This window comes from Aplosporella prunicola, assembly GCF_010093885.1.
Source record: "Aplosporella prunicola CBS 121167 unplaced genomic scaffold K452scaffold_1, whole genome shotgun sequence".
In the NCBI taxonomy this organism is placed as follows: domain Eukaryota; kingdom Fungi; phylum Ascomycota; class Dothideomycetes; order Botryosphaeriales; family Aplosporellaceae; genus Aplosporella; species Aplosporella prunicola.
The window spans coordinates 726,239-739,711 of NW_022983529.1; the positions used below are offsets into that span (position 1 = coordinate 726,239).

Here is a 13,473-nt window from a genome sequence, read left to right on the forward strand (position 1 = left end):
GGAGAATCGCTTGAGAGGAGAGCCGAAGAAGCTGCACCGGGTTATCGTTGGACGCTTTGCTGGTTGTCAGACACGGGTGAAAAGAGGACATTTTCGGGAACGGCAAGACACGGCAGTGGTCAAGACACATCAATTGCAAGTTTGGATCGATATCCTTAATGGTGGACGTTGCTTGCATAGATTGCGTCGTCTTTCTTTGCCCGGAAGAGCAGCAGCAGTAGACGGCAATTCAGATGCCTCGAGGATCCGAGTCAAACGGAAGAATAGATGCGGAGGGGACAGAAGTCGGTTGGATGGCGGAGGTGTCCCCGTGAGTCCTGCTTCTCTTGCCGGAGTCATCCGGCAATCCTGCGTCCGAACCCATGCTCTTCGATGCAGTAGAGTAGAAGCATGGAGGGTTGCGGCTCCACGCATCAGGGCCGAGGCTGGGCTCACTGCTTGAGAAGTGTTGTTTGTTGCCAGAAATAACCCATCCTTCAAAACGCGCCGCAGGATCTTCAGAGCTGGCTGACCAACAAAAGCCCTGTCAGACGCACCCCTCCGCGTGTCGTTGCATCGAACCACCGAACACAACACACTGTGCCACTGCCCTGCAGCGGCGTTGTATGTATGCAACAAGGCTGCTGTAACCTGCCTGTCTGCTGTCGTAAGCAAGCAAGTGCGCCCGCAAACAGACCCACCGGCACCCACTCACTCCCCACGGGCAGCGCAGCGGCAGCGCACACACGGCTCGTTCCGCGCGACGACGCCGATCGTCTCCGATTGCCCGTGACGACAAGAAGTCGCGAACGCGCGCGCTCCCCCTGCTACCATGGTTGCAGGGCAGCTGCTGCTCAGGTACGCGGAAAAGGGTGCTGGTTGGGCCAGCCAGCCGTCGGGCAGGGGAAGACAGACAGGCGCATCCAGGGTACGGGCGAGCGGTCGCGCGAGCGCCAGCCGTCGAGCTCGCCGAACTCCCAACTCCCCAATCACGGAGGCTGGAAGAGGGAGAGTGAGAAGAGAGGGCGAGCGAGCGAGCGATGCGTGTGTTGCGTCAGGGTCCAGTGATTCGTGTGGACACGGGTGCGTGTGTTGGGTGTGAGAGCATGGCCGGTCTTGGGTCGGTCCTGAGACGAACGAGCGACCTACTTGCTCTACCCTTCCCGCTCGCTCGCTCGCTCGCTCACGTTGTTCCAGCATCAGCCCACCAGCTCACCACCACGGCCGCCAGAACACCCCATCTTTCCCCACAGCACAGACTCCCGCCTGATCTGAGGTGCAGAAGGCGGGGGAAGGGGGAGGACGTTCGACGCCGGGGCGCTCTGGCCTGCGGTTCGCGCTAGCCGTGCTCGCGCGCGCTCTCTCTCTCTCTCTCTCTCCTCTTTCCACTCCCTCACTCTATCCCCGTCACCCCAAGAAACCCAAAACGAGTCAGGCCCAGCAAGGGGGCGCCCCGGAAGCGTTTCCATGGTCCCACTGGTGCGCCGTCGTAGCCGCCAGTCCGTAGCGAGCTAGGGGGCGACGGGACGAGCGGCGGCGGCAGCAGCACCATCGAGATCTGCGTCTAGGTACTCGTACTCTAGGTACTCGTACCAGTTTGTCAACCTTGCTCACGCCGTCGTGTGTCTCACGCTGCTGTCAAGTGTGCCTGGCGTCCTCCCTGTTGCCCTTCTGGTCTTGACATGCCGAGAGGGGAGTCAATGCATAGGTCCTTTCCTTTCCTTTTCTTCCTTCCTCTTTGGGGCGGCAAGGAGCAGGAAAGCAAGCGAGCAAGCAATACTAGGTAGGTAGGCGTGGTAGGTTAGCCATGTCGAGCTCCAGGCCACGGAAACAATAATTGACCATGTCCGCATCTGATTCACGCACACATCTCGCCACTGCCACTGCCATCACCACCACCATTACTCGAGTACTCTACTCGTAGAGTACTTCCCTCCCAACAAAAAAATAACCCGCGTGCATGATCGATCAAGCAGGCAACCACCTATCCGCACCCGCCCGTCTCTCGGCCACCTGCCCGTCCCCCCTCTACTCCCCTCCCTCTCCCCTCCCGCTCCAGACCGAACACAAGCAGGACGCACAAGCCCGCGCCCGCGTATCGTACTCCGCACTCCGTACTCCTCTCGCACACTCACATGAAAGGGGAAATAACAAGAGCACCCTCTAGAGTACGAGCACTCGGCTCGATTCGTACGTACCCACCGTCGCAGCCACCTGCCCGGCGTGCCCCCCTAGAGCAGCTTAGGCAAGGCAGGCTAGAGCACCCAGAGTAGAGTAGCCCTGGTACGAGTAGCCCTCCCAGCAGAAAGCGCGGCCGCCGCCGAGCAAACCCCGTGTGTGTGTGTGTGTGTGTGAGTGCGCCGGGCTGCAGCCAGCCAGCCAGCGGGGTCATTTCTGCCTCTGCCTCTGCGCTGACCCCGCACATCCTGATCCAACCCAACCTTATCGCGACCATCACCTGAGTCGCTGATCCACTCAGCGTCCAGCATCATCCAGCTCTCAGTACTCTACGCAGCGCCTATCCCGCCCGTGGCCGGCCGGTCGTCGTTCGTCTTTCGTAAGCCAGCGTCAGTGTCAGTGTCTAGTGTTAGCCAACGACTCATAACCCGCTCTCGCTCACTCACACACTCTCTCTTTACTCGAGTAAGTGCTCTAGAGTACTCTCTACTCGTACCCGCGCTACGCATCCGGGCTTGCCTCGACGCCTCACCTCTCTTAGGGTTGAGGCGGCTTACTCGACGAATCGCAGCGCACGGCAGCGGCGCGCGTCTCGAGCGCTCTACTTCGTAGCCGCTGTTGGCGAAAGTAGAGTACTCCAGAGTAGACGAGTAGGCGCTCGAAGCTTCGACGCGCGCGTGCGCTTGCGTTGGGTGCGCTTGGCTGCCGTTGCGTGCTGCCAGCCCTGCTGCCCTGCTGCCGGCCAAGAAAAGTCAAAAAGTCGTTGTGCAGCAGCGCCTGTGCAGCGCGGCGCAGCGCAGGGCGGCGCACATCACTCGCGGCTGTGTCATGTATGCCAAGCAAGGCAGGAGTATGCGCTTCGCTTCGCAGTAGGTGGTGGCAGGCGCGGCGGAGTACTCGTGGAGCAGGCGGCCGGTGCCGCGGTTGTTTTGTGTTTTGTGGGTGGTTGTGATGATGGAGGTGGTAGACGGGATGGGATGGGAGGGGATGGGAGCCTGCAGCAGCGGGCCGGACGATGGACGGTAGGACGGACGGACGGCCGGGCATGATGATGGGAAACGAAGGGCAGGTGCAAGAGAGCGTGCCAGGCTGCCAGCCGTGTCGCCGCAGCACTATTCGTACCTGTCTCTAAGGTACTCTCGAGTACGAGTCGAGCAGGTACACACACAGCACTCCACTCTACTCGAGACGAGACAAAAGAGTATGTGCGCCCAACTGCCACGCCGCGCCGTCGCTGCCTACCTACCTACCACTACCACCTTACCTCATCAAAGCACCCCAGCTCCTTCCTTTCACGCGCGCGCGCGGAATAATCACCGCGCAAAAATGCTACCCAACCAACTCTATTCTTATCATCCCACCTACTCATACCATACTAGGCCCTTTCCCTATCACCCCGGCCCTAGCCACTAGTCGAGTAAGTGAAGTAAGTGTAAAACGCGAGCCATAGCGAAGGCAGGAGCGAAGGGAGGGGCGGCGGCGACGGCGGCGATGGCGGTGGTGGAGGCGACATCGCGTGCGCCGCACGCCCACGTACCCAAGCAGCGTAGGCACAGTCGGCACCTCTACGCATGGCCAAGTGCCGGGGCGCAGCAGCCACGGCGATGAGCTGGCGGTCTGGCCACCACGAACTGATGATGAGAAAGGGTCGTGAGGGTGGGGTGCACTGCAGCCGCGCAGACGCCCAGTGCGGGGGAGCTTGGGGCTTAGTGCGTCTGGCAGCGGCAAGGGGCAGGGGCTGGATAGGCTGGCGTGCCGTGCTACGGCAGCATGCGGGCCTTTTTTTGTTTTTTTATATCAACGGCGCATGCAGATCGAGGGGAGGCGGCGCGCGTCGGCGGGGGTCGGGTGCGGCGATAGCGAGATAGGTTATGTACATGTACATACGGGGTGGAGTGAGGGTGGGGGTCCCTGCCGTCGATGAGACATGCACGTAGACGCAAGGAGCAGCTTTTCTTGTTCGCGTGCAGTGTTTTTGTTTTTGTTATGAACTTTTCTCTTTCAAATTCAGGAAACTGCGCCTGGATATGCTCTCGTCGTTGTGACTGTGGTACAAATACAATAGTGATATGGTGGTAAAGATAGGGTTGAACAGCGGGAGCGCACCCGAAGAAAAGCGCTGGGATATCATGGAAATATGAAAGGAAAGAAAGGAAGCAGAACCGCTCCAACGAGACCTGCGCTCCTGCGTACTAGTACAGTAGTCGGATCCCGAAGGGCGGCCGATAAGCCGCTTTGTAGAAGGTGTATCCAGAAGTGGTGGTGCCATAGCGACAAGCGCCGAAACGTTTTTGTTCGATCCGTCAAACAGTATTTTTGTCGTCGTCGTCTTCCAAATAGTTGTCATCAATTGGTCAAGGGTGGAGCCAGTCCGGCCCCTGGCTACGCGCGGCCTCAATAGCATCTACGCGTAGGAGGTGTCGTGCTCGAAGTGCTCGGCGATGCTTTCGAGCACTTCGCGGTCGACGCTGCTGCGGCGTCTCCGTTGGCGGCGCATCTCCATCTCCGTCTCCATGAGACGGCCTTGGACCCAAGAGCGGAACTTTTCGTCGCTGCGCACGCCGTCGGTGTTGAGCAGCTCCGTCAGCACGGCCTTGACCTGCTTGTTGACATCGTACAGCTGGCTGTCCTGAGTGGCAGCGGGCGCTGCGTGAGCTGTGCCGGGCACGGCCGGAATGGGGCTCATGGTGGTGTTGCTGAGGCTCATGCTGCTGTGGGGCGACGCAGTGGGGCTGTGGGGGTCCGAGAAGGAGGAGCGGTGGGAGGTCGGGGACGAGGGGGTGGGGGAGTAGGATGGCTCGTGCGAGAGCGATGGCGTCGATGGAGGGATTTGAACGGTCAAGTGGTGTCGCAGCGACTCCTGCTGAGTGGAAAGCTGGAGATAGCGACGGTATGAGTCGTTCTGGAGGAGCAGTCATGTTAGAGACGTGGGAGCTGACGAGAGCAGGAGGGAAGAGGGTGGATGGCTTACGGTAGCAGGGCCGTGAGGGAGCTGAGCTGCCATTGGGTCGAGCATTTCTAACGCGATCATAGGCGAGTACGAGAATGAGGAGTGTTGGAGTGTGTGTGTGTTGGAGAGTGGTGGTGGTGGAGACAACGGGCCGTTGCGGGGGACGGGCTAGGTTGATATAGTCGCAGGGCGGTGCGTGGTACGATTGCGCCTTCCCACTTGTATACGAGACGAGACCGGGACGAGACCGGGAGCTTGTGTCGGGGGGATCCTATGTATAGCGCGGGCGCCGAGCTTAAGCTGCAGGACGCGCAACCAGAGAACTGGGGGGAAGAGCGAGAATTGCCGTTGCCACAAGGGTTGAAAAGCGGAACTGTCAGGGACTCGAGTAACCTTAAGTATCTGCTGTTGCGTGCTTTTGCCCGCAGTCTCTGGGGCCCCATTGTTTCGCACGGCTGCAGATACATTGGGATGACGTTGCCCTTGCCCATGGTCCCAGCTTGTTCGTGCGCGCATGTACAATCAAAACACCATGAAACGTCCTGCTGCTCAGCCCTCTCTCAGCCTGAGACCGGGCAGCTCCAATCACCTGCTAGCCTTCTGCCAACAAAAAAGACCACAGCATGACCTCAACCTGTACGATGCTGCCTTCGATCGAGATGCCTGGCACGCCGCTACGGGTGCTTAGGGGGGGGGGGGGGGGGCCGGACGTCCCGACGGGGCGAAACGGACCCGCTGTGAGTGCTGATCGCCCCGGTCAAAGGCACCACCAGCAGGGTGCGACGCTGTCTCTCCAAAGTCCGCCAGTCCATTTTAGCGACGCATTTCCTCATCGGTGATGACGATGCCGCCTTCTCGCAAACTTCAAAGACATCTAGAGCTCCTTGGCTCTAGACGCGCCACACCACGCCTGCGCCTCCAAGCCTCTCCCACCCGAAGATCCGAAAACGTTGCGGGCCTCGCTGATCCACGCTGCTTTCAGCTTTGTGCTCTGCTCACATCGTGCCCTTTAGCCGCCAAAGGCCTCGCTTGATACTTGTCCCGAGCCCATGGTGCCTGTCAATCACTGCTTCGAGAACGAAAAAGACCGGCGTCGAAGTGTCCGAAAGTGGGAAACGACGTCGACAAAGCAAGGATCCAACTGTCCGCCACTCGGGCACGAGCTTCAACACCTACCATGACATGGCCCAAGCCCGAACCCTGTTTTTCGCGGCTCGAAAAAAAGCCAACCACCTAGCCGCAACGCCATTTTCTCAGACACTCCAGTCCAGCCGCCGCGCTGGGCCATGCAAGTGAATGTTTTGGGATGATGAAGTTTGTGAGACTATGACGTGAATCCCCGTGCTCATCAGTCTATCAGAAACAAGCGCGGTGTTGTCGTCTGGGGAAACCCACAGCCGGACCCTGAGCTCGCAGAGCCGCGTCCCGAGATCAACAGCATAGCGTCAAGCGCCGTATCAACGCAGCAACTGCATCGAAAATGCAGTCTCCACTAAAGCACCGCCATCTGGAAATGGCACTGGGCAAAGGGATCGCCCGCCGCCCTGTTGGACGCCTGAAGTCGTCAAAATGATCTCATGCCGAGCTTGGAAAAGACCAACACCAGACCCTCCAAGCGAGTCGCGGACGAATGAGATGGCGATTGCAAGGATGCCCAAGTGATCTTCCTCGGCGGCCACCGAGACGGCAACCAGCCGCCGTCAAACGATCGGTGATACATCTTGGGAATCGGAAATCTTTCAAAAGGGAGGAAGACCCCGTCAGCAGGGAATCGCCTGTCATTTCTCTGCGACCTTGCGCCACGGCCCTGCAATAACAATGCGAGGAGCAGCGAATAGCGGCTGCCAACGGGAAAGCGGGATGACCGAACGTTTCCAAACCGATCGCTCTCCAGTCTGACAATCTACCTGGATCACGACAGCTAAAATAAAGTATTGCGTTTAAGGGGTCCGATAAGAAAGGGTGCTGACCTTCAGCCGCTCAGCCGCGCAGTAGATGGATGCATCCTTGCGTTGCTTCGATTGGCAAATGAGTAGCACATTGTCGCAACTTGCAAGTCGGCTCTGCCACTGGGGGCAACTATAACCTTCAGCTATCAGCATCAGTGGCGGCATCCTGTTCCTTTTGGCGCTCGCTCCAGAACCCCTTGCCATAGCTAACCAGTATCTCATCGCCCTTGGCGATGCCCTTGGCTCTCTTCCCGCTCTTCCCCGCACTTAGCACAAACACTCCCATCCGCCTTTCCATTTTGCCTCGGCCAGCATCGATCCAGACTTCACGAAACTCGGCGTTGGGTCCTGGGGGTCCTACGCCGCGATAGTCGTTGATGAAGCGTGCCTCGTTCCCCATTCGGGTGGCATCAATTCCAACACCGAGTTCCCGATCTAAAGAAAGATCGTAATCAGAATCCGGATCCGCATCCTCTCGAGTATGAAAGAGACCTAAGTAGAGGATGATGAAAGTGTCTGGCGGAAGATGCTGGGCAGCAAACAGACCAGACTGTCCGTTGGCAGGATGCGAAGGATTGCCAATCTTGGTTATCCTAGCGAGTGGCGAAGGACCGCTCGGCACCTTTAGGACGTCTGTCACCGCCGAGGGTGTATGGAGTGACTTCTGCACTTCGGCGGCGCAAAGCCTGGAATACACTGGGGCTGTGATGTATACAAGACCTTGTGGCCACCCTTTCGGTAGGCCTGAGCGTGCGGGGCGCATTGCTTTGGTGCAACGTTTGGTAATCCCTACGTAGACCAGCAAACAGGGAAGAAATATACCCGGTCTATAGGTGACGATGAGAAGTACAAGGAGAATGGACCAGAATTGAGTTGAGCGCTCACTCCATGGGGGCAGGTGGAGCAAGAAAACTAGGTACTGTCAAAGAGTAACCTGCACCCTAGGTGTGTCGACGCTGATTGGTATCAGGCAGCGAATTGCCACGTTGGGTTTCCAATGCCAGTTCTCAAAACTTTTAGAGAGAGGCGACAAACGGAATCTCTCTTCTCTTCGAGGACTATCCTGTGGTCTGTCGTGCGGCAAAGAGCGGTCTACAACGCCGATCTCACTTTGCGTAGGTCCGTCCGGTCAGGATCGAAGAAAATTCTCCGTGGTACGGCTCGGTCGGAAGCGGCTGAGCGACCAGACAGTGGCTGCAGCTTGCACTATCGCAATAACAGCCGGTGGGGTGAAGTGCCGGTGGGCTGGAAAATGAAGTTATCGTGAGCTGCTGACGGGTGTCGTCGGAGATGGCTTTGTCCGGTCTCGGGCTTTTCCAATCCGCCAGTCGGCGGCCTGCAGCAAGGCAACCCGGAGGCGCGAAGAATACGAGTTTCCAAGGTGGTTGGTTGGGTATCGGTGGTGAAGAGATTGTTCCAGGTGTCGAGCTCGCCAACACTTCATCTCCGGAATCAACGCGGCCGCGTCTCTACCGGTAAAGCCCAACGGTGACGTCCGCCTATTGCAGCTATCGACAGGGCACCACCGCAGAACGAACACTCGAGCAACAGAGCTACCGGCACTATGTGCGCGCACCACGTTCCACAAGACGTCAATCCTTACGAGTCCTCGGGCTAAGCAAACCTGAAGAAATCCGATGCTCAATACAGCCATTGGTCCATCCGGATCGATAGACCTGCAGGAACCCGTTTGGCTCCCTTGCTGTCTTTAATCAGCCATCATGCGATGATCGGATCGATGAGCACCTGCAGGTGATTCGGATGCCGAACCCAAGCCGCCCATGCCGTTTCTGGCTCGCGGCCGTCCACCACTATTTCTGGAAGCTTTGCGCCGTGGAGGCTTGCGCCGATGTGATCGCAACATGGATTTATGCAGAGATGCATCTATGCTTTATTGACCACGCTCTCTACCATGTGGTCTATAACGAGACCTCGACGGTCTAGACTATCGACATACGATGCCGTTTCCCAGTATGGCACAAGCAGCAAGACCGGTAAGGTCCTATACTTCTACGAACTTACAACCACTTCCTCCGTCGCTGAGCTCTACCCCTGTTGATCTCGGCTATATTGGCACGACAAGGAGACGTACACTTCACCAAGTCTCATACGTTTATCGTTCGGTGCTTTGTTGTTGCCAGCCTACAAGCCGTTACCATGCGTTAGCAACCGCTTGGTCTGGGCGGCTGTCAGAAGAAATCATTGCCAGTTTGGGTAAAGCCCCAGGGGAACAGTCAGCTGGACCCCAGCATTCGCGTGCGATATGCTTGGCTTGCCCCAGCTTTGGTCTAGCATTGGACTTGCCGTGGCCAGTCCTTTATGCTTGCAATTTCGCTTCCCGATAGCTGACCAACCTAGATAGGAAATCTGGCACGTCGGGGTATCACCGCCCTATCGCAAGTGGTTGTAGCGCCAATGTCTGTTCTTCTGGTAGCCCCTTTCCTCGTATCGGCAGCTTAGCGATGGCATTGAAGGCGCTCTGTCTCCAGTCACTTGCACTTCAAGCTTGGGATTGCTGTGGATCGCTCAATCGCGGCTCTTCTTCTGGGACGATCTCTAGGTCTAAGCGCTTCTGCTCTTGAACAGACTATTGATATAAGATGCTTCGACATCTCCATCTTTTCTTTTCTTCCTCAGCTACATTCTCTCACTACGTCGATACTCGGTTATCACCGACTTCACTCATTCTTCAACGATCTTTTACGACCGCATACTGCCGTAATCTTTAATCTACCTTACAAAACGTAGATAATCCAACACCACCAACATGCGCTTCTCTGCTATTGCTGCTGCTGCCGCCCTCACCATTGACGTCTCTGCCCAAAATGACACCGCTCCTGCATCCTATGTTACTGAGGTTCTTACGGCCTACACCACCTACTGTCCGGAACCTACCGAGATTGCCCACAACGGCAAGACGTACACAGTCACTGAGGCCAGTACTCTGACTATCACTGACTGCCCGTGCACCGTAAGTTTTATCACTTTGTGCAAAGCAATAGTAGATACTAACAGATTTTCAGGTTTCCAAGCCTGTCTTCACGTCCGTCGTTACCTCTTGCGCGTCCTGTGCCTCTGATACCCCCGGCAGCCCCGCTGTCCCTACTTCCTCTGGCATCGTCATCTCGGATGCCAGCTCCTGGCCTGCTCCCACCTCCAAGCCTGTCCTTCCCACCGGCGGTAACGGCACGGCCAGCTTCTCCAAGCCTGGCCTTCCCTCTGCCTCTGGTCCCGCCTCGGTCCCTGGCTCGCCTGCCTCAGGCACTAGTGGCAGCGGTGCTTCCACTCCCGTCACTACTCCTCCCACCTTTACCGGCGCTGCTTCCAAGGTCTTTGCCGCTTCGGGCGCTGGCCTCGCAGCTGTCTTTGGCTTCGCTGCGTACTTGCTGTAAGCAGTCGATGCTCCATTCATTGGCTCTTCTGAACAGGATGGGTTGATATTGATGGGCGACACGTCTTCTCTTTCTGGGCTCGGGTGGCTCGATGTGAGCTTGCCATGATACACTGTTTGAAGACGCTACTTTAACCCGACACTGTGGTTTGCGTAACAGCTGCCACGCGCTCCTATACTCTAATATCTCACGTAATATCATGATTTGAAAATGTCATGATCGAATCCATGTAGTTTGTGGGAGGACTGTATAGCGGAGGGAACTCCTTCATGTGCATCCGACTCTTTACGATTGGGCTCGAAGGTTGGGCAGTAGTATTAATACACAAGGAGCTTATGAACCCAGTTCCACCTTGCACTGCCTCCATTCTCTGTCGTACTTTGTGGAGTGAACCTACTATTTTATTCGTCCACAGGTACCATGTGCTTGAATACACTGAATTAGATCTACAGTTCTCCGAAGCCTAGCATCTCATGGTCGAGTCTCCGTGGCAAAGGTGGCGGAACTGTCGAATTAGAGCAGCATCCGATACCCTGGAGATCTTCTGTCGATATACCAAGATATGCAGCTAACAAATGCAGCAGTGGATATCGGAGTTGATCCGCAGGATTGCAGCCACGCCGCTGACAATCCAGATACGACCTTTAGCAGATGAGATATTGACCCACCGGAGCATGATTGATGAGATCGCAGCGCGGAGCATTAAGTCATGTCCTCAGCAAAGACATTCATGCCTACAAACAAGAAGTGCCGATCCTCAACCGCGCAGAGACCCATTCGGGCCCGTGTCGACCGACAACACATAACCGCGCACAACGACGTCGAAGGCTTTCCGTCGACCGAACACATGATAACCACTGAGCTATATGCGGGGGTATACACGTCCTCGCAACCGGTCACGACCGGCTTCGGCCGTGAGCCTCGGATGGACGCATAGGGTACGCCCGCACCCCCCCCGCTGACACCTCCGACCACCAGCCTACAATACAATACACCAACAAACAAGGCCCCAGCTTCACGCCCATCCTGCCACGAGCCTCCACGCGCCGAGCAGCGATCGCACAGGCCGATCTTGCTTACCATCGGCGCGGTAGAGTGGCAGACGAGGCGGCATCGGTGGTGGCTTGCTCACGCGCGCGCGGGGCCGCGCTCCACGTTGGGCGTGGAGGACGGGGCATCGCAGTCGCACTTGCACGAGGCGCCGGGCTGGGAGAGGTTGCGTGCGCAACGTTGTAGCCCTGGCGCTGGTGAGACGCGGTGCGTGTGCTGACGGGGAGCTGTAGGGTGTTTGTTTTTGGCCTTCTGCCACTTCGATCGGTGCGTGGCGCTATGCCGTTGTTCTTGCTGACGCTGGTGGCGGCTTGTTGCACTTGGCCGAGTCGAGGTGAGCTTGTCTGGTTGGAAAGACGTGTCGTGTTGTCGCTGGACAGCGCTTCAGCAAGAGCAGCGGCTTTGAGCTGCAGAGGATGATCCTGCCTTGATCGGGAAGATGGTGCATTAGACACCACCATCTGCTTGACTGATGATACCCTCAAAAATTCCGGATATCCGTTTGCAATTCGAAAGTAGGTCTGGTGATGAGGTCAGGTTTCTTGTGCTGTGAAGAGCACAACGACATACTTGGATGTATGTACCAGCTTCTTCAATCCTGTCTGTTGGGGTTGTTCATGCGCCATCTTCATCTGAGGAACCGGCTCGACGGCTTGCTTTCCGGAGAAGAGCAACTGGTGAGTCTTACCTGGACGAAAGAGAGCGCGAAGGCCTTCAACAACCGTCTATAGCCGCCTCTCGGAGTAATCGTTCAATCGTAAGCTTAGAATCCACTTCGTGTGGAGCTGATTATCATTTGAGGTATCCTATACCTAGAAATCTTTCTAAATCTACCGTAAAATCTACATCATAGCTAAGCAGATAAGTGTAGTAATCTCGTTAAAAAAGAGTGGACGTTTGTCCAAGCTAATAATGGAATAAACCCACACCCTGATCGAAAGCTAAACAGCAACAGTGGGTGATCAATATATGAACGATGGAGTTATTCAACCGGTTTAAACTACATGTAAAGATACAGCTAGGACCGAATTGATAGGCGCAGCACTATTCAGTGAGTGACCCCCTTGTTACTTTAGAGTGAACTCAAGTGTTTGCGCGTGGTTTCAATGGTATCTTTTATAAAAAAGATTCATCCTTTTAAGATTTTTGAACTCCTATAACACCTTCAGTGCTGTACATTCTCTTACATGCGTCCATTTTATAATTTCTTACTGCTACATACGTCGTAGCTCTTATATGATTCTTTGGATTTAACAATCTTCATTTCACCGAGCTTGCTTAAGGCGTCGCAGCACAGTATACTCAAAGATTCGTTTCAAAACGGAAGGCCACTACATTATCAACGTTCAAGGGTTGTTACTTTGCTTGATGATATTAGCTAACAGGCTCCTATCAATGAGTTCATGTAAGTAGTTATGACTGGAGCGGAAGAAGGACAAGTTCTAATGGTATGGTTGATATTGGAGCTGCGGTAACTAGAGTGAAATTTTTTCTTTTGATCGTTTCGTCTTGCCATCTCAGATATGTGAACTGACAACTCTATATCTAGCATTAAGTTTTACCCTCCGATATCATTGTCGAGAAGCAAATGCTATCTCAAACTAGCCACTGCAACAACATCACAACCTCGTCCAATTTTCGAAAATCTTCAGAGCACAAAAAACGTCTTAGCTGCGATACACTTCATAAGGGCCAGTATCTGCAAGGCACTATGGCGATAAAATTTTACCGGCAGACATGGTTTTCCCTGGACAAACGTCCAGTACTTTCCGACGTCCGCATCTTTCAACTTTATACTCAACTCCTCTCTCTTATTATATACTCTATCATCCTGAACAACCACTACACATCCAAGCACTATAACTGTAAGCAAGCAGCACCTCCATCTCACCCCAACAAGACCCGGAAGCCCGACCTCCCAGTAAATCAGCAGCCAGCTACCAAACCGACGACAACAACAACAACAACAAAAAAA

General features: G+C 55.7%; 5 protein-coding genes across 5 annotated transcripts; 1 reads left to right on the forward strand and 4 right to left on the reverse strand.

Moving 5' to 3' along the window:
- Positions 1-35: 35 nt before the first annotated feature.
- K452DRAFT_4373 (uncharacterized protein) lies at positions 36-552 on the reverse strand. Its single transcript, XM_033546668.1, has one exon. The coding sequence runs from the start codon at positions 412-414 to the stop codon at positions 130-132; it is 285 nt and encodes a 94-aa protein (XP_033402977.1). The 5' UTR covers positions 415-552; the 3' UTR covers positions 36-129.
- Positions 553-2,564: 2,012 nt separating this feature from the next.
- Positions 2,565-3,466, reverse strand: K452DRAFT_4376 (uncharacterized protein). Its single transcript, XM_033546669.1, has one exon. The coding sequence runs from the start codon at positions 3,202-3,204 to the stop codon at positions 2,695-2,697; it is 510 nt and encodes a 169-aa protein (XP_033402978.1). The 5' UTR covers positions 3,205-3,466; the 3' UTR covers positions 2,565-2,694.
- A 1,095-nt stretch (positions 3,467-4,561) lies between these two features.
- Positions 4,562-5,161, reverse strand: K452DRAFT_304139 (uncharacterized protein; the record flags this gene model as incomplete). Its single annotated transcript, XM_033542789.1, has 2 exons — positions 4,562-5,059; positions 5,129-5,161. 2 exons carry the CDS (start codon positions 5,159-5,161, stop codon positions 4,562-4,564), a joined length of 531 nt encoding a protein of 176 aa, XP_033402979.1.
- A 2,034-nt stretch (positions 5,162-7,195) lies between these two features.
- Positions 7,196-7,819, reverse strand: K452DRAFT_304140 (uncharacterized protein; the record flags this gene model as incomplete). The annotated part of the gene is made up of 1 exon (XM_033542790.1): positions 7,196-7,819. The coding sequence occupies one exon, from the start codon at positions 7,817-7,819 to the stop codon at positions 7,196-7,198; it is 624 nt and encodes a 207-aa protein (XP_033402980.1).
- Positions 7,820-9,823: 2,004 nt separating this feature from the next.
- Positions 9,824-10,448, forward strand: K452DRAFT_217516 (uncharacterized protein; the record flags this gene model as incomplete). The annotated part of the gene is made up of 2 exons (XM_033536297.1): positions 9,824-10,027; positions 10,080-10,448. 2 exons carry the CDS (start codon positions 9,824-9,826, stop codon positions 10,446-10,448), a joined length of 573 nt encoding a protein of 190 aa, XP_033402981.1.
- Positions 10,449-13,473: the final 3,025 nt, after the last annotated feature.